The 21,012-nt window shown below is 45.1% G+C and overlaps 1 protein-coding gene across 2 annotated transcripts in view; it reads right to left on the reverse strand.

Annotated features, from left to right (window-relative positions):
* SMAD9 (SMAD family member 9) overlaps positions 1-17,811 on the reverse strand; it is a 42,482-nt gene extending 24,671 nt beyond the window's left edge. For both annotated transcript variants that reach the window (XM_066176023.1, XM_066176022.1), the window contains exons 1-2: positions 17,781-17,811; positions 3,303-3,929 (exon numbers count right to left, since the gene is read on the reverse strand). In XM_066176023.1, the coding sequence (XP_066032120.1) occupies positions 3,303-3,714 (412 nt within the window). In that variant the 5' untranslated portion in view covers positions 3,715-3,929; positions 17,781-17,811. The remainder of the gene's footprint in view (positions 1-3,302; positions 3,930-17,780) is intronic.
* Positions 17,812-21,012: the final 3,201 nt, after the last annotated feature.

Here is a 21,012-nt window from a genome sequence, read left to right on the forward strand (position 1 = left end):
TCAGGTACAACATCCACACTGTGATTTCTCATGCATTAATTCATCTCTGCACAGTTTACTGCTTTTGGAGACCACTCTCCAGTGAGATCCATCTGTTCCCCGTGCCCATGACTACTCCCAAACACATGGCCAACAGTGAGGCCATCAGGTGGTCTTCCACCTGGGAGGTTATCACATCTTAGTCCCACTCACGCTTCATGAAAGCAGTCAGTTAGTTTAAGCCAAAAATTCTCCTTTCTACAGCAATGGTGCACCCTCAAATTTGCAATACTTACATATGAATGATCTCATAAAAAAAAATAGGGTACATGTTTAGGCAGCTTCTGCTGACAATAAACCAGACTTCTGAGAAGCTCTTCAAAGGCAACCATGAAGGGGGAAAGAGAGCATAACCAACATACCTACTTCCTTCAGATTAGGTGGCCTAACTCCTCTGCAGTGGGATGTTGCACACATAGAAGAAATATTTTCTGCTTTTTTTTAAGTGTCACATGCTATTCAGCAGACCTGAGAAGAAATCTGCCAGGAATACCTGTAGCAGCAATAAAAACCATGTGTAATCTGTGCAGTACCAGTAGCAGAGCCTAAAATGGGAATGGGCAACCGGAGGACACAGCAGAGGTAATGAAATCCCTGAATCTCTGACCAGATTTCAAAGCTGTGTTCTAGTAACAGAGGTCTAGGGATCTGCCAGGCTGTCAAAGAAAGGGTGAGGCCTTCCCATCTTTGACACAACTTGTTTGTCCTGGATTAAAGCTAATGGATCTGGTCATAGAGTGGTTGACTCAGCAAGAAAGACTGCAGTGACGGAAAATGATCCCTGAAAGGATGGACATTGGTATGAAAATAATACTGGTATGGAAATTGTAAAAAATACAGTGTTGACTTATTCAATGGGTGGATTCTTTAGCACCAGAGGATGAGACTCAGAGAATCTCGTTTAAGCCTAAGATCACCAGCAGCAAACATGCAGATTTCCTGCAGTTAAGAGGTCTGTTGTTTAAACAGACCAGCACCTAAAACAACCACTCCCAGCCTTTTCTGTAGTGATCTCACTGCTACACTTTCTCGTGAAGCTCATTTGTTCTCTTGCCTTGCAAACACCCCCTTGCAGCACTGCTTTCTAACTGGAGCTGCATTGCACCAGTGCAGTGGTGCAGTTCTTTCTCCTGCTGCTGCTGCCCCAGAGCACCTGAGTGGGCTCCACTCTTTGCTATACTATACAAATATACATATACATATATATATATATATATATATATATATATATATATATATATATATATATATATATATATATATATACACACACACTATATATACTATAGCTGTGAGCTTCAGCTTCTGAGCTGTCCCTGTAAGCAGAGCTGTAGGGGTGAATACAACAGCCTGAGAACAATTCCTGGGTCCTGTGGAGAACTTGAACAGCACACCTTGTCTCCTCACAGCTGCACTCACTTTCAGCTCCAAAACAAGATGGCCAAGTCCAAAGTGCCCAAAGTCCCTCCTATAGGCTACCCCTGCACTCTGAGAGCTGGAGTCCACATGAGTCCACACAGCTCAAAGTTGTTCCTGGGATCACATTACAAATTCAGCATTACCCAGACCTGCACCTTGTCCCCTTCTACTTTACTAGCAGAGATGCCGCCAGTCTGCTGCACAGGCAAGCAATAGAGACATGTTCACAGCTGAAAGCTTCTGAGTTTCAGGATCAGAACAACAAGCTTTGGCAGCCATTTAGCAGCTGCTGGACTATTCCATTAGCAGTGTTTGTTAGCTGGCACTGAACAGATGAGAAAACCAGGGTTGAAATCAGCACCGTCAGTGCTGTCAGCTACTGCACTGAGGAGACTCCATTAACTGCACTGAAGTTAAACCAGAAGAAATGAGAAGACACTAAAGACTGCAGCCTGCAAATAAAGAAGTGCAATAAACAAAAAAATGGGGTATTTTATGAGCATCTTTTCTTAAATTATTGAAGAGTTTACTTTAGCAAGTAAATCAGCTCTTTCCACTAAAAACTGTTGACAATAGGCACCACTCAGTGTAGCTGTAAAATATAAAAGTTTTGACAATGTTTACAGCACATCAGATACAACTTCACAGTGACAGCTCTGCTGCACTGGAAGGATTACCAGAAGAGGAAGCAGCCCCTGGTGTTTAACAAATGTTAACAAATGTCTTTCCCTTATTTCATCTGTGTGAAAAGAAACATCCCACAGTTCACTTATCTGATCCTAATGTCACCTCAGACTAAAGTTCATGCCAGGCAAGGAGTAATCTCACAATAAAAAGTATACACTTACCAACTGTATCCATTAGTAAATTAAATTACCGTGATTTTTGGCGGCAAGGGATAGCTAGGTTAGACATTAGAAATCATTTTGAACTGTAAGGATAGCAAAGCAATAGATTCACTTGCCTGAGGACGTTGTACAGCCTTTATCACATAGGATTTTTAGAGCTCATTAGGAAAAGATCTGTCAGGAATGTACCTGGTAATTTGGTTTGGTTTGGGAGTCTGGGCACAGGAAAACAGGATGACTGCTCTAGACCTTTGCCAGCCCTGATTACTAAGATCCCAATAAAAGTCAATACTGAAGACTACAAATTTTTAACAGCTGTTTCACTGACATAAAACCCTATTAAATGACCTTTCAGTGAAGTCATAAGTTTTTAGTGCAGTCCAAAGAGGATTATCAGTGGAAAATTTCAAAGTTTTACAGGAACCTGGTGGATTTATTTCACATAAACTCTCCATTTAGAAGTAAGTCCCACTTAAGGCAGGCCACCAGGTATTTTAGGGAGAATCAACTGACCTGGTTTCATATTCACTGCAAAATACACCATCTTACTACAACTCTTATCTTTAAAGAGAGAGCTAGTGTTTCCTGGGGGTTAGTGAGTCAACTGTTGGTTTCCAATGAGACATAAATCTCACCGCGGTGGTGAGGCCAGGTTGGTGCCCAGACTACATGCAAATGGCCAGCAGTTCAGACAGGGAGGATTCAGCACCCACGTGCATGGAGAGGAAGCTGCTTTCAGCACCTTGGACAAGATCCGGGTGCCCTCAGGGGCCCGATGGGATGCAGACCCCAACGGGAGAGGGGCTCCTTACTCCCTGCCTAGTCCTGGCCGCCAGAGCTAGTATAGCACTGGTCAGAGTAAGACCCAAGATCCTCCCATCAGATGGAGCCTGCCTTTTCACATTTCAGAGCACAGCTGTAGGATGTACCAAGACAAGACCTGCCAGAGCAAGAGCTAACACAGAGATGCGAATCATTTGCAGATGACATAATTACCTGGGGTTTCCACCCGCCGGTAATGGTAGGGGTTGATGCACACTTCTTTCTGTTTCGAGCCAAAAGGGAACTCACAACACTCCAGTGGTTTCAACTCATGGTGAGACTGTAAATCAGGCCAGCGCCACACTCTGCAGTATATGACGTGGGGAAGCCCCTTGCGGTGAGACACCTGCAGCCGCCCATCCAAGGAACGTGGGATCGTGACGCATTTGCTGGGCTGGCCCGGGCAGCTCAGAGCCCTCTCCAGTTCTTCCATGGCTCCTTTTTTCTTCTTTAACTTCTTCACCAAGGAATCAACAGCTTTTTCTGCCCACTTTTCTTCTTCATCTCCTTGTTTCCAGCCCAGCAGCCTTTTCACTGCAGGGCTGGTGAAGGAGAACAAGGAACTGATAGGGGTGCTGGAGTGCATAAGAAGCAGAGATTACACACGAGTGTCAACGGAAACACAAGCTGCTCTCCTGCCTTGCAAGGCCTGCACGGAGTTTCCACAGTATTGTGATGGACACTTCCTTCAAGGAAAGGTTCTTTCACACGTGTGTTTTTGTAGTCTTGGGCACTGGTTACAAGCAGTCTGACAGGGTGGGTGTCAGAACTTTCCAAACATCAAGAAACTGCTGATGAAGCCTGGAACAGCAACACAATACATGGTTAGGCTTCACACACTATTTCCATTGTTCCTTCAATAAAATATTTTGAAAGAGAAATTATTCAAAATGTGTAGTTAATTTTCAATGGTTTTCTGTTTGGTTTTTGATGTTTATTTTGGGCCCAAGCCTCTCCTCCCCACTATCCACCCCACTCATTTTAGAGTTGGACCATGGAAATTGTTAAGTATCCAGTCACTTCAACTTGTGTTCAGAGTTTAATTTGAAGAGGCAAATGGTTGCAGGACTAAGATTATTTTTAGTACAAAAGAAAATTTACCCTCTTTTTTATATGCTGGTAGCTGTTGGTTCAGCTCAATCATCTTCTATGAAAACAAATCTGTAATTTCAAATTTTATGGAAGCAATGAGTAGAATACTGTTCTGATTTCAACACCCTCTCCGCCACTCCAATCTCACAGTACTGTCAAAGAGTTGTAAAATATTAACTACAAAATTAATTTAAACTACTCCTAGATCTCATTTAAGGCTTTTGAAAGATTTACTAGTATTCTCTAAACTTATTTATATTTTCCTACATGGAAGAGAAAATCCTCTTTTGCCTACACAGTCTTTTTCCCTCTCTCTTCAACAGTTCACAGCTTTCTGGATCCAAATCACAGACTTTTGGACACAGTTTGTGCTGGATGGATCCTGAGTTATTTTTGCTAGGAGTTGCTACATCTGACAAAGTCCAACAGAAAGACTTTAGTTCTTGAGGGCTTTTCCTTTTTTTTTTTTTCCTTCATATAGCTGGAGCCAGTCTAATTTTAGCTAAAAATTACATATTTCCACTGACTGAAACTCTGAGGAAAAATGTCTTTGTACGTCAAGCTATTTACTACTTTCAATATATTTCATGGACTCCCTGTGCATAGCAAGCCCAAAGGTCTGAACTACATAGAGGGCTCTTAAAACAGCAGATGGGGGCAGCTTCCAAACAGATGCCTCTAGAAAAGCAGCTCCATGACTGCCCTAGCCGACCCTTGTGGAGCTTTTCACCCCCATCAACAAAGGCCTGCTCACAGCTGCACCACTCAGATGCAGCCACTGAGGAGACAGATGCTGCCCAGCACAGGGAGTGGCAGAGCTGCACAAACCATATTTTTGTGCAATTTCCTTAAATGTACAGATCTTGTAAGAGTTCAAAGGGCAGCTGAGGACACCATGTGAAGGCACAGGTACAACACAGTGAGACAGGAGGCCAATCCCAAAGACTGGTTCCTTGGCATACTCGGATACCCTCAGCGTCACGCAGCTCTGGAGCATGCTGCAGTGTGAGCACACAGGGCAGCACAGCCTCTTGGACAGGACATGTTTACTGAGGACCAGGTACTGCCTAGAGCTGTTTTTATCTCTTCTGTTTAGTTCTCATGCCCATCCCTACGGCCCACTGCATTACTCCATCACCCTGAGAAATGCAGATATATGGAAACATAACAAGCTTTTTCTCTTCCTCCACAACTGCAACAATGGTGGGGGAAGGGGGTCAAAGTCCCAAAAGCCTTCCACTGCACTAGGAGTATGGAAGCACTTGGCCCCACAGAGGAGAAATCATGAAGGCAACTCTTAAGCAGCAGCAGCTGCTCTTCCCCAAGACTTTCATATGCCAAGCACCATGAAAATATGCACAGAGGAGCTACAAAACTGGAAGGCAGAACAGGCACACCTTGCTTCAGGCACCCACCAGAGCACTGAGATCTGGCTTATACAATTTCTACATTATCAACTTATGTATGTGTCCATTTGTTCTTGATTGTCAAGAGAGGCTCTTGACAGAGCACGGCAGAAACCCCCTCACTCGTGCCCTTCATCAGTCAAAGACTGATTCCACGGAACTGTGGAAACCTGTCCCGCCATACAAAAAGAAACCTCAGATTCCAGATATTTTCCCTGCTCTGTATTAGTAAAAGTCCAGTGACGTGGAGTATTTAACTGGATAGTTACTACTGCCTCTAGACAAAACTGAAGTCTATTCCATACACTTAGAGGGTACGTGTGAGAATGAAGTAAAACCAGAGTGATTTATCACAGCAAAAATACCCCCTCAATCTGTTTGTAAAACGTAACGTGGATAAAATTTAGGCAAGCAAGCTCCAGTCTTTGCAGGACCAGGCTCAGCCTACAGAGCCCAGCACCAGTCCCATCCAGACATCCTGTGCAGTGGAGGTGTCTGTCCCTCGCTGCCCTGGTGAGAACCTGTGGAGGATCCACCATCACACTGCTGTCATTGCCTGGCGGCACCAAGCCCCATCCTCATATGAGAAAATGAAACAATGCTGGGATCACTGTGGATAAACCCTGAAAGCACCAACAGGAAGCAAGGAAAGCCTGGGTTGAAAGCCCACTGGACCGGTAGCAGTGTAGAAGTCTCTGCTCTATGCTAAGAGGGAAAATGGCTCACGCTTCTTATCTGAGGGGGTCTCCTGGGCACTGGCATGTGTAAACAACTGTTCCTGATAAGTTAATGCAACGTTACAACCATCAGATGTGAAAACATACATGTTCACATAAAAGTATTGTCCTGAGATTTTCCTTTCCATTTTGACCAAGGTTTTAAATAAACACATTAATCTCGTTCAGTCAAATTAAATAACTCAACAGTGACATCAGTATGAGTCTGAGCACTATTGTTGCTAGTGGGAGAGTCGCCAAGGCTATGTGTATAAAAGCAAAAGTTGTGCTTTGCAGACCATGTGATGTAGTCTCAGATAAGTACATTGCACAATTTCCTACCACACTCCCCCCAGTTTCTTCTAAAATCATTTTTCCCCCAAATTCAACTGGCATATAAAATATAAATGGTATTAAATAAACTAAACAGCTTTCAAATAATATTATCAGAACATCCTAATTTAATGTTATTAAATTACATAATACTGCACACTATTCAGCAGACTAAGCCCTGTGTTCCTACACTTAGATTCTCCATTGCGAAATAGCGAGGCAGCCACTCTGCTCCAGGGCTGCAATGACAGAGATGTCAATTCACAATTTAATTTTAAGTCTTTCAGGATAGCAGTTGCTTACTCTGTATGTCTTTGGTAACAGGCAACTTGCCTACCCAACTGGAATGTTTCAAACCCACACTTGATGTATTTTCTGTGCAGATGATCCATTGTGTTTCTCTATGCACGATGCAGTTTAGCATGGCAGTGGGGAGGGAAGTATTACAGTTTTAATTCATATTCCCAGCACATGTCCATTATACGATGATGGAAGTTCTGGTCTGGTCAGCTCTATCTCCCTCAGTGACAATATGATGTGCTATCATGAGGATGAGTCAGGCACTGTTCAGGATACTTTCCTAACATGATTCCCTCCTCTGGAACTACAAGGAATGCTTTGTCCATCTGTCAGCTAAGTGACAGGTTGACACTAAACATGGTCAGTCTTCCATGCTGGAAATCTTTATTCTGTCACTGAGTTTAGCCTAAGATCTGAAGCTCGATTTAGGGAAGAGGTAGAAAATGTATGGGACATGAGCATGGATCCACCCTTTTGTTTCTGTGGCCTGCAGGAGAAGGTGGGACTGGAAACATGTCAGCCCAATTCACTGGTTCCATTCTCCCTAAACACAGGGTGTCTACTACTGCTGTGGCACACTAGTGGTGGGAAACACCTATGGGCACAGGAACTTTATTACCTGTAGCATGTTATTACCACAGCATCTGGAACGGCTTTGGTCTGTGCCAGCAGCAATCCCCCAAACCACTCTTGTGTGTAGTTCAAGAGTTAGGAGGGAACAGGGAACTCATTACTATTACTAATAATAAATCAGCATAGAGCCACCATGTTTTGGAAGGTGAGACAACCATTGCACAGAAGTAAGCCTCAAGGCCAAGAACAGTATAAAGCATGTTTAATTTATTAGTATAGAAGCAGTCTTTCAGTAGAATTTACTTGGCCACATGAACATATCCAAATTTTTGACACCCATATCTGACCTACCCATCCTCAAGTCCCTAAATGTGTATTTGAGAAAAATATGTGTGTACATGTCATGGACCATTCCACCTAAAGGTAAATAACTAGAAAGAAAAAAAAAAAAAAGCAAAATCAGGCACTGCATACAGCTAATGCTGTGTGAGATGAGGCACCTGAAGTCTGAATGACTGCAAGGCTAAGAGCCAGCAAAATGTGGAAGGGACTAGGATATTTTCTCCTCCTCCTAGGCCCATTTTTCACCTTCCAGTGTAGAAATAGCCTGTAGGTCCTCAGGTCAGTAGGAGAAATGTGTTGCTCCGGGAGCATCACTTCAGTAACTTTTACTCTGGTACCAAAAAGCCTGACATGCCAGGAGCAGAGCAAAGCCCACCATAATTGTGGGCTTACAATTTCCTAACTGGAGCCAAGTCCTCATGAAGTCAATAAGAGGGGTTCCAGAGCTCATGGAAATTAAACGTGCCCTCCTCTGTGTCTTGTGCTAACATGCTGACATCTCCACTATGGAAAGATTTTGTGAGGTTTAGATTTTAACTAATGTAAAAAGGATCCATCGTGTCAGGGAAGACTCACATCACACCTCAGCAGAATGCCTGTGTAATCCAACATGCTGATGAACTTTCCTGTGTTTGTGCTTCTGGTCTTGGCATAAAGCTTCAAGGAGCTACCTCCACTCCAGCGCTTGCCTGGGCAAACTGCATGCTGAGAGGCATGGCTATTGGTCTCAAGAATGCCTGACATCATCAGTCTCAGTGTCACTGTAACAGCTAAGTAAGGCCACAGAGGGAGATTTCTCAGAGGGTCGTCTAGACATAAGCTGTGCAGTTCTTGGAGATGCACGCAGCAGTGAGACAATTATAGCTGGAAGTCTGACACTCAGAGACTAAATCACAACAGAACTGGAAGGGAGAAAATTGTTTCAGTCCATCAATGTGAAGAGGAATGCAGTGAACATGTTCTTGGCTAGTTATTTTTACCTAGCACTGATTCAGTTACTTCTACCTACTATGAAAGAGAGAAGCATGTGAGTTTTCCTAAATTAACTAGTTCTTGGTATGTTTTCAAATGTGACCAGCCAGCAGCAGCCTGCACACACCCAGGGCTGGCAAAGAACCTCCCGAGTCAAATCATCACTGCCACTCATTATGGGGATCTTCTACACATCAGCAGGGAAAAGGGTCTTAAAACAAACAAACAAACAAACAAACAAACAAACAAACAAACAAACAAACGTGTGTACAGATATGTGGGTCTCAAATGAGTGGCGAACCTCACCAACCTTGTCTTGGGCCTCATGCATCAACTCTTTTTGGTTTTTTTTGCCCACACAGCAACTTGGAGCTGGGCAGCAGAGGTTTCACATGTACACTCATTCCAGGAGAGCAGAGGGAAAGCACACACCTGAGAGGCACAGTGCAGTAATCAGCTCACGGCTCAGCAACAGTGGCCATGGGCTATTTTTGAAGCATGTAATAAATCACTTGTTCCACTCATGGCACCCTAAATATCAGCTGGGATTCCCTTGAGGCTTCTTGTTGTCCTTGGGATCCACCAGACAAGGGTGCTGTTATGAATCTATCTGAAACCACTGTCTTTCACACACAAAAAAATATAGTGGATGAATTATTCTTTACAATGTTGCCAACTTCTTCCACAACCATAGAACCTAAATCCTAGTAAAACCTAGGGTTTTAATTTATTAGGATGTAAAGAAGGCTTTTTTTTTTAAATTAAGAAATTAAATGTCTTCCCAGTTTGACCCAGGACTGCTCCAACTAAAAACAGACTCAATGATAGGAAGTAGAGTGTTTGAGGTTCAAATTTATCCATGTTTCACACAACCCTGGAAATATCTTGTTGGCTATTCGTATAAGCTTAAATGAATAATGCAAGCTTTTGAAACTCATTTTCTTGAGTCTTTTTCAAGTTTGTTCAGAAAACCCTTCTACAGTGAACTTTATGTGCAGGCATCAATGCCACAAAGTGAATCCCACAGCATCTCATGCTTCTCCAGCCACTTGTTCACCCTGTGGAGCCTTCACTTGAACTCACTGCCTCCCAGATAAAGTAAGAACAAAATTTGATCCTAGTGACTAAAAATTTGTGACATCCACATAATTTTTCTGAGCTCGTGTAACTTCTCAAGCATTACCACATCTAGTCAGCATCTTTTAGCTTCTCTTGACAGGAATACCACATTCTTACTTGATAGAAAGAAGGAAAGATTCAAGTATATAAGCTGCACACCTTTAACACAGCTATGTGCATTTCCACAGGCCAAACACTTGCAGAAGTGTTTCAGAAGCATAAATTCTGTTGCAAAAGAAAATTAAGTAGCCAGGTCATGTTTGGTATGCCTATGATGCCTGATTAGGAAGGTATGTACCAATTCCTGCTGTGCGACCGCTCTGGATGAGCACACTGGCAGATGCTTCAGCAAAGCTTTGCTAGTGTGACATAAGATGGGGAGGACAGAGGTACATGGGGAGGGTAACAGTACCCCCATGTGCAAAGGTTATTGCAGACAGGATAGGGATCTTTCATGTCCATTAAAAAATCAGGGAGAACATACAAATAAGGTAGATACATGTTGGGATAGTTGCTGCTGGAAGTCTGTGAGTGCATTTTGCACAGTTTGCTTCAAGAAAAACTGTGCTGGTCTTGGGGACGAAGAAGGGACTGGAAAATCCCTTGAGATGAGCCCTTATGACCCTACATCCTCTACTACAACCAAGCAAAAAGGCCCCTCTCTTCAGGTGCAGCACTGGGCTAGCATGGATGCACTGGTTTTGACCCCTGGGCTACTTGCATCCAGCCACTGAGGATGGCAATCCAAACCAGAAGGCTGGATGCTCCCACCAATTTTTGCCTTTGAAAATCTCCCACAATATCTGAAGGCACCCCACAAAATTACCACAACCAAAGTCTATGTAAAAATATTAAACTGGACCAATTTATCACTATGCCCTCTCTCTGACTACACTTCCTTCCTCGGTATTAATTTTTAAAGGAAACCAGTGACTGTGATGTTTATAAGGAGTGAACTGCACAGTGTTCCCTGTCTGGGCCACACCAAGGTTTCTAAGACACAATCCCACAGGGACACATCCTCTTCTCTGCCACACACCCTGCTCCCTGCAGGCAGGAAGAAGACCCATCCACCCAGTCCCTCCCTTACCCCTTCCTGAGGCTGCCTTGCTCAGACTCAGACCAGTATCTCTGGGGAGGAGCCCCTCTCTCAGTTGCTTTCCTCCAACAGAGCTGAAGGCTAAGGAGCACTCATGCCATGGAGGAGCTCTGAGGATGTATCTGTGGGATAAGGCAGGAGGCACTGGGGTGATGAGGAGGTGCATCAACCTGACCCAGGAAGCCAAAATGTCTTCCCATGACTCTGGCTATCCCCATTATACAGCCAGTTGGTCCTGCATTCCTCACATACCCACCATTCCCAGAGAAACTGTAGCAAACAAAAACGGTGTTTCTAAAAATGGAACAGTTAGAAATAAGCAAAAAATAGAATTCCTGCTTTTAAAATAAAGCTGATTCGTCTCTAATACAAAGCATGCATCCAAGTGCCTCCAGAACAAACACTTCACAAAGGAAGAAGGGGACTTGAAAAGAATTTCAGCTTTAATGCTGGCCTAAAGTTTATAGCCACACTAATCAGATCCTGTAATCCTTGTTATCAATCACTGGCATTCTTGGAGTCATTCCCAAATACTCATTTTAGGAAAAGGATTTGCTTAGATTTAGATGTCAAGAATGTTGTGAATAAGGATACATCTAAAGAACAAGTACTTCACCAAGGATGTGGCACTCCAGTCTGTTGGGAACCTATTCTAAAAGTTTAGTGTCTTAAGTTGTTAGAAGAGAATACGCTTTTGGAGACTTGGTTGTGCCTTTACAGTGCACACAAGGAGAAAGGATAAAGCAAATGTTCTCCACATACTGTACGGTAGCACATCCCACCTCTGGGGGATCTGTCTAAAGCATTATTCAGTTCTGGTGTTAACACAGCAGACATCTTTTGCAGATGATTTAGCATCTCCCAGCTTGGAAAGTGAAATACAGATCAATCAATCATATGGATCATGGATAAAACACTCAAAAGGAAAATTTTCCAGAAATGCTTCCCTTCTGACTGGCAGCAGGCTTTGGGAGGAAGCAACAGTACTGCTGGCCACCTCTCCTTCTCTCCAGGTGAGACAGCCCGGCCAACTGCATAGTGGGGATAGATTTCACACACAAAACACTTTCTGTATGCACCACACTAGCAGTTGTCCACAGAATTGCATTAGCATTTCATTGTGTTCAAACCATATCACACTCAAATCTGTTTTTCCTAAAAGGCTTCCATTGTGCATCACTGTGGGAAATTGCTAATGCAATAAGATTGACATATAGGTTCTCCTGCATGAACATCCGCAGTAATCTGTGCTAATTGAGCCCTCAGTGGCTTGTGAAACCCTGCAGGGGGGAGGAAGGGTGGAGCATCCACAGGGCCTACATCTTGGAGAACTGCAGCAAATAACTGTGTGGAGAAGAGGTAAGCACTAGTATTAGTGTGCTTTATCCATGTAAAGATCTGATTTAGTGGCAGGGATTGCTTTGGTCTAGGGACCAGGACATTTTCTATAAAAAATATCTGGATATGCCAGAATTGTCTGTGGAAGTTATTTCCCAACAACAGGGCTAAGAAAAAAAGGAGCAAGAACTTGCCTATCTAGTTCCCTCCTGTGGGGGAAAGAAGGAGATAGCTGGCCATTCCCAGTGACTTCAGCTGAGGATGTGGATGCTCAGACTCTCTGTAAACCAGAACACCTGCTTATGAGATTAAACAGGCTTCATATGCCTACATTTGAGCCTGGGAGTAAAAATAAAGGCTGGATTCTCTTTAGTATGTAAGATGACATGTCATGTCAACTACCAGCTTCAGAAAACTTTGAGTAGAAGGCACAAATCAGGCCCTGAGTCTTTAAAAGAAATATTTCACTCAATCTCAGGATTCCAAGGAATACCCCATCTCTTCATGGCTATTTCTGCCCTTTCTCTCCCCTCCTAACACTCAGCTCTGGCCCATGCAGCCCGTACAGCCCAAGGCTACCAATGGTGCCACCACCAAGAATCTTGAGGTGGTCCTGTAGGACCATGCAGCAGGACAGGCATGGGAGCCACAGGCTGCTGCCTCCTGCGGGAATTGATTGTGGTTTCTCTGCATGAGATGTCTCTCTGAAGGCCTCATGCCCTGTGTGAAGTAATTCAAGATCTGTTGATGAGAGAGAGATAAATTAGCTACCTCATATATGCTGCAGGGTGAGAAACTGCATGTTGGCAGCTGGGCCAAAGCAATTTGACAGAGACAAGGAGGTTTGGATAGGCAAGACCAGCAAGTAACCATGAGGGAATTTTGAAAAGCCACATGAGCTGCTTGTGCCTCCAGTCAGTTTTGTGCCTACTGGGCAGCGTGTGGGATCACTGCCTGCCACAGGGTAAACGGCTTTCCCTCAGGTGCCTCAATTTCTGCATCTGTCCCAAAGGTACCCTGACTGGGATGGCTTTGTGAAGCATGATCAGCTTTTCTGATGAGGAATGCTGCAAAGGAATGTTTAAAAGAAAAAAAAAAAAAGGTTGGGTTTTTATGGTTTTGGGGGGGGGGGGTTGTTTGGGTTTTTTGGTTTGGTTTTTGTTTGGGATTTTTTGTTTGTTTGTTTGGGGTTTGTTTATTTGGTTTTTTGTTGTTGGTGGTGGTAGTTTTTTTGCTTTTGTTTTGTTAAGAAAACACACATTAAAAAAATTAAGCATTGTTGAAATGTATTGACCTCAGCTGCAGGGCTATTCACATTATAAAGGATTCTTCATTAGGTGGAGGTTTGCTGCTTGCAGACAAGGCTTTCTGGAAAGGGCACCTCCACGGCCAGCTCCTGCCTGCTGTTCTGCACAGCACGGCTGCGTGACCCAGCACACCACCAGGCCTAGCAAACACAGAACCACTGTTATCAAGAAGTGGCCAATCTGGCTCCCATTGTAGCCAGGTAACGAGGGTGAAAGGAAGCCTGAAGCAGAACAAACTCTAATGACCCATGGGTCTGTTAATTTTCTTTCCTCCTCATTTCTCTCTTTTAATGGACAGTGAGTTTGAGGCCAACAGCTCTGGGGAACTCGGCATGTGGGGAATATTTTCAAAACCTATACAAAAGCCAGGCATATAGAGAGACTCCAGAATGAGAGACATTTCAGGAAGAAAAGCAAAAGACACAGAATTTTGGCAGGGGTCACGGTGGCTGGGAGCAGAACGTAGGTGGGAGAAGAGAGCTTGTTGGGAAATGAGAGGTTGCAGTATCAAGCTGGAAGGTTGCCACAGTGTGGACTAATGCTTTGGCAGCTGCAAACAAAAGGAAGGAGGAATGTAAGAAGTAACACAAAAAAACCTGTCAAAAGATATCTGGAAGTATCACGACCTGTGAGGAAACAGAAGAGGCAAAGATGATGCTAAGTTTGGCAGAGGGAGGATGGTGATGCTACTGACAAGGAAAGAAGGGTGGGAAGGAAACAAGTTCTGGACAGAAAGATGTGGGAAAGATTAGACTTTGCTTCTCTCAATCAGAAACACACCTGGATCTTAACTATGTCTCAGAAAAACAGAGATCAATTATCAGAGTATCTTCTTCTGTTTTTTCTTGGTTTTTTTAAGTAGGGGTGGCTGCATAAATTGGGAAGTCTCCACTTCATATCCACCTCCACCATGTCCTTGCTGTGCCCTTGTCCAGAGGAACTGAACCGCAAAGAGAACTGCTCAACCTTACAACTGTCTAAGGTGCAGAGACCTGCAAATGGTCCTGTAGAACAATCTGCCTGATGTTTCACCTGCTTTAATTAAAATGCAAGCATGTATTAGTCAGGATCTCTGTCTGGGCTCTGATCCTGCAATCTATTAAATCCACTCATCTGCAAAAGCACAGCCAGATTTTTAGCTGCTATAATAAATACACAAGGCCCAAGTCTCTCTAAGTCACCTTTCCATCTGTAAAATTCCCACAGTATTAACCATTCAAGCATTGCTGACAAAATATAAGATGGGAAATAACCTGGAATGTTTTTGAAAAATTAATTTTGTTGCAATGTATTCAAAGTCTACTGCTTCCTTACAACTGTTCTCAAAGACAGTAATGGGACTGCAATGATGATCTCAAATTGTTTTTGTTATTACTATCCCTTGCTGTTCATGTACAGTAACACTAATGATTCTTTATACTTGCCTGTATCAGGAAACCAGGCAGTTGAACAGAACAACCTTTACTACATATATTTTTGCTGTGTTGTTTTCAGTTAAAATATTTATGATGCATTGTTTGGGGGTTTTTTTTCTGCCCAACCCTGTAATTATTATTTGTAAAGGGTATACATTCCACAGAAAATGGAATCTCTCTATGTTATCACTGCATTTTTTGCAGCAGACAAATTATAGAGAATATATATGTATTTCTGTCTCCCCTTATTCTTTTAAGTTTCTTTGAAACAGAGTGCCTAGTAATGCTGATGCTGGAATTACTGTTAGTCAGTATCAGCACTGGTGATAAACTCTAGCCAGTGTTTTGGTTAGAGGTCACTTGTAATTAGTAGTCATTGTCCTCTGAATTTAACAATGGAAAAATAAAACTTTATAGCGATAGATTAGCCTGGCCATCAAAATTCAGCACTTTAGCAGTCAGGAGAGAGGATTGCATGACACACTATCTCCCCGTCTGATAACAGCAGATAGCTAAGAATTCAAATGCGAGATGCAGAAAGCCTGTTAAAGAATAAAAGGAGAGAAAGCAGGATTAACTGCCCAGATGTTATGTGATACATTATATTGACACTTCTACACTCCTCTTCTAGTGAGCTGAGCCTCGTCTTGTACCCACTGAAGCGAAGATGGGGCACTCCTGCCAGTTTCCATGAGAGTAGCTTTCAAACCCAAGGTGCTACCGAGTTCCTCTACACCACATCCCCACCTTCTGCAGATTCTTGGAACGTGTGTGCTTGACTCTTCGGGAAACACTAATTCCCAACTTCTCCACAAAGTTGTGCAGTTGACAGCTTTGTGCATATTCCTTTCAGTTGCTGCAGGTAAATAAAAACTATCTCCACCTCGTATCAGTTTACAAATACTGACACGGATTCAATGCATCCATCGGGAAATCTCCTGATTTGCATATATCGTATGGATGTGGTAAGGATTTGTGAGAAAATACACTTGACCCTTATTCCAGGCATTTTTGCAGAATTATTGTTTATCCGCTTATGTGCGAGTTAATAAAGTGAAGAAGAAAATGTTTCTAATTCCATCACAAAGGACAGACGGGAATGGGAACTCCTGCCAAACCCATTAAATACAAGATATCCTTCTTGATTCAACTGACTTTAAATGTATTTTTGGGCATGTTTATTTTAGCTACTAAGTCAAATTAACTCAATATTTAAAAACCAAAAAAACAAACCACAAACATCCCCAGCCTCTGCTTTAAAATCTAACAGGAAGCAAAGAAGAACCAGCCAGACACTGGTACTTATCAAATCCGAAAGAAGGGAGTTGTCTGGCTGGATTAAAATGGATGAGGTTTGTTTGAGTGATGACATTTGTCCTACCGTTGCTGAGGAGAAGAATTTTGCAGCACTTTCTTCATCTATGCTCCTGAAGATGGGAAGATTAGTCCTACCACACAAATACTTGCACAAATAGAGAGGCACATTTCCACATCCATCGGAGATGCTGAAGAGCACTGAAACTTGCGTTATCTGCAGTGTCCTTCCCAAACCACTGCAAACTTGAATACATTCCCAAGCCATGCACATCATTTCCCACTTCTGCCAAGGGAGAGCTCCCTCACTAAATAGTTGACCATTCTGGGCTGAAATATTTCTTTCACTAATTTATAAGATGCAAACAATTAACAGCGGGTGTGAGAGTCTGTGTGTGCGCATGTGTGTGTTATTTATTTTTATTCCAACTAATGCCTCTTTTTAAAGCAGACCTGGCTAGCATCAAATAAATTTACCCATAAAATCAAAGTAGGAAAACACAAAGTCACCAAACAATATCCGAATTGTTACCAATGAGTCGAACTCCGAATTCCCCCCACTTAGAGCTGCCTGGGCACGGAGATAAAATTACAGCAATTTATAATTTGCCATATCGAGGGCTATTGTTTTTGGAAATGTTGGTTACTTGCTAACATGTTTCGTTCTAACTTCGGAGCCAAAAACCAAGAAGCCAATCAGAGTCACCATTCATAGCTGGAATAAAAACCCCGAATCCCAGCAATTCTGCTCCGTTTTGCCCGGGAGCGTGTCCAGGATCGGGATTTCTTGAACAGAAAATAACCTCTGAAAGGAAAAGTATTTCCAAACGTGTCATGTGGGGCTCTGCTGTTTCTTTTTTCTTTTTTTTTTCTTTTTTTCTTTTTTTTTTTTTTTCCCCTCCCTTCTCCTACTTAAACGAGAAAGAAAGAAATCCTGACAGCGGGAAGACTTGTCAGCGTTTAGCCATCCATAAAAATGTTTTTGCCCGCGCTCCTCCTTTCGCTCGCCGTCCTGGCGTCGGTCTGTCTCATCTCGCTGCTCTGCGGCCCCAGCCCCCGCCCGCACACCGCCCCAGCCCAGCGGGGCCGGGGCCGCCAGCCGGGGGGACACCGGCCCGGGGCGCCGCCGCGGCTGCCCCGCCGGGCGCACGGGGGGATGCTGCGGCCGCCGCCGCCGCCCCGCGACCTGGCACCGCTCGGGGAAGGATGCGGGACAGCCCCAGCGCGAAGTTTGGGGCGACGGCGGCGGCACCGGCACCGTCCCCGGTCCTCTCTGCTTCCCCCCTCCGCCCTTCCCGGGACGCGCCCGGGAGCCGCGGCTCTTACCTGCCACGGGCGCGGGCTGGGGTCTCGGCGCGCCGCGGGCGGGAGCGGGGCTGCAGCTGCGCGGCGGCGGCGGCGGCGGGGCCAGGGCGCAGAGGCAGCGGCAGCAGCAGCCCCGGCCGGCGTCAGTCAGGCGGGAGCCGCCAGGCTGTATTAGTGCGCCGGGCTGGACCGCGGCCAGCAGCGCCGCGGCCGCTGGCCCGCCCCTCGCCCCCCCGCCCCGCGGGCCCCCGGCCGCGCCGCCCCCGCCGCGCTCACACACACACACACACACACCATCGCTCACAGACACGCTCACACAATCACACGCACGATCTCTCACACACACAACACGCTCACAGACACTCTCACACGCGCTCACAGACACACGCTCGCACACACATACGCTCGCACACACGATCGTACACAAGCGCACATGCACACACTCGCACACGCTCGCAAACTTGCACCGCTCACACACGCGCACACCCACACAGATACAGATACACACACACGCTCAAGCACAAACGGACACTGTCGCGCTCACGAACACATGCCCACGGCGACTTACACACACACACTCACACCACGCACCTCCCCGCACCCACCGCACGCCGGCCCGCGCCAGGCTCACCCCTCCGCACACGACGAGTTGTGCCCCTCCGGCACACGGCTCCCCGTGACAGAGCTCTCCCCCAGGCGCAGGCACACACGAACCACCCCCGCGGAACCCGCCCTTCACGCACCCCCTGTTGCCGCTTGCCCCCAGCCCTGTGCCCCTCGAGAGCGCAGCCGCCTCGGGAGCCGCCGTTCCCCCGGCCCGGGCTACCCGCGGAGGGGATGCCCCGATCCATGCCCTGCCCGGGGCCGTGCGAGGCCAGCGAGGCGTTTGTGTGTGACGGCCGGGCCGCCCCGCGACAGGTCCTTCGCCCAGTGTCCCCGCAGCCGGCCCTTCCCCGAGTCCTCCTCGCCAGCCTCAGAGCCCGCGACGATGGACACAGTGGCCAAGCGGGGCGTGGGCCAACTTCAAGTCCGTCCTGCGCTGACACGAGTGCTGCTGCCCTGGCTTTTGGGCGCAGGGGACAAACGCCGGCTGCGGGCAAAGTCTTGGAATCGACGTCTTCCCTCTGGGACGTCTGGACAGCACAGCTGCAACGGGTTGGGGGATCAAACTGCGCCTTCCCACGCCGGGCTGTGCGGGCGTCCCATCATTTCTTGGACTGGTCAGAGAACAGCAAACTGCAGCTGGCACTGATGAGCAGATGCATTTCGTGCTCCAGAGATTATCTATTAAACCCTCGTATTCCCTGGAAGTAAGAATCTCTAGCTATGTAGAGTATTGCATTAGCCGTAATAAGGAAGGGCTGAAAGAAGGGAAGTCAAGTGGATACAAGGACACTAGAAATAAAAGCTACTCATGAAATTTGGGCTCCAGGCAGTGCTAGGAACAAGCACTGTCTGAACCTGACCCTGGCTGCATTGAGGGGTTCCAGTTAAATTGCACTGTGCCTTTTGAGGTCAATCAATAAATATGATTAAAGATACCATCCTGCTGACATTTTCACCAAAATTTTTTACATTGTAAAACATGACAGCAAAGCTAATGTTGTTTGAGTAGACATCAAAAAGCCACAATGCAATTACAGCTCCGCAGCGCAGTTTTATTGAAGCATGTGTGCGTGAGGGCTGTGGTGCAATAGGGAGATACATGTAATGCCCCAAAATATCTCTGTTTCCCGCTTTGGACTAAATCAACTTCAACTACCAGCTGCTTCCCCGCTGCTTGTGGGGCATCTCCTACAGGAGACTTCTCAACAGATGAGTGGCAGAAGAGATGCTGTTAATTAAAAATCACTGTAAATATTAATAAAGTACCAATCACACGTTCTAACTCGGCATGCGTTCAGATTTTATGTCCACAATGCTGTCTATTTTTAACTGGAGACTGCAATCACACTGCCAGTGTATACATGGACAGTTGTGGGGAGGGGGGGGGTGGGTCAGCAGAGGTGTGGTGTGCAACTTACTGAGGAACAACCAAATTCTGCTGAGTCTTATTGCATCTCTTTCGGGTGTTGAAACCTCTGGTTTCTCATGCCTCTGCTCACAGTTTCTGCTGCCAAAAAAGGGGTGGCAGGACAAGGTGGGTCTTTAATCTTGCCACTCCGGTGCACAGCCTGCTGTGCTATCTCCAGTCTATCTTCATTGGAAGGGTACATTAAAATACCAGTACTGCTACAGGAGTGATCCCAGCCAGTGGGGGGCAGGGGGGATAGCAGCAGAGCTGCTGCCTAGATTGAGCAGTCAGTACTTAAAACTTTGATTGAAGCATCCAGTTAAATAGGCATAAAATATTTGTGAAATTACCTAATTGTATTCCTGTTTGTGTGGTGGCAGTTTTAACTGTGCCATATTGAAGCAAAGTCTAGCTAACAGAGGTTACTTGGGGGTGTATATATATATATATATATATATATATATATGTATATATATATATATATATATATAACTAGAGTTTGATACATTATGGATTATATAGCAGACAACAATTTTTTTTGCATGCAGCTGTGTTTCAGATCATATTCCATTACAAGACCTGAATATATGCTGGTGTTACCTGTGATTTGCTAAACCTTAGAAACAATGGATCTCCTCAGGAGCAGTGCTCATATGTCCCGCTTGTCCTTTCCACTCTCTCCACACACACTTTCAGAGACCAAATCCCTGAGCCCACATCTTCTGCATGGCTTTCAAAGCCATGCCCTCTTTGCAAGGCTTTGCTTCTCATGCCAGGGCTACTCATCACCTGTCACTCCTCTGCACCGCCTGGGCTCTGCTAATTTCATTTCTCATTTGCCATTATCTCTCTCCAGTGCCTCATTTCCCATCCTGCCCTTTTTAAAAGCTCTCCCTTAGCCTGCACACAATGTAACTTTCCCTCTCAAATCCCCTCCTGTAAAACATGGACCAACATTCTTTACTCATAAAGCAAAACTTAGATTGGAGTATTCTTATTTTGGTCTGCATTTTGTCTTTTTATACTGGATAACTCTGTAAAGGAAACCATCAGTATAAGGTTATATAGAAAGTAGCGAAGACTGGATGTAGCTGTAAAAGGGGTGGAAGGAAAAGCCTTTTAGCACTGATACTATGTAAAACATAGAATAACATGAATTTTCCACTTGGAGGGAACTGCAAGTTCCTGAGAACTGTAAATATACTGACTCTGTATGTACTGCTCCAGGGCTCCAGTGAA

Source organism: Chamaea fasciata, unplaced genomic scaffold, assembly GCF_029207755.1.
Source record: "Chamaea fasciata isolate MVZ Bird 193981 ecotype frontalis unplaced genomic scaffold, bChaFas1.0.hap1 SCAF_2, whole genome shotgun sequence".
Taxonomy (NCBI): Eukaryota; Metazoa; Chordata; class Aves; order Passeriformes; family Sylviidae; genus Chamaea; species Chamaea fasciata.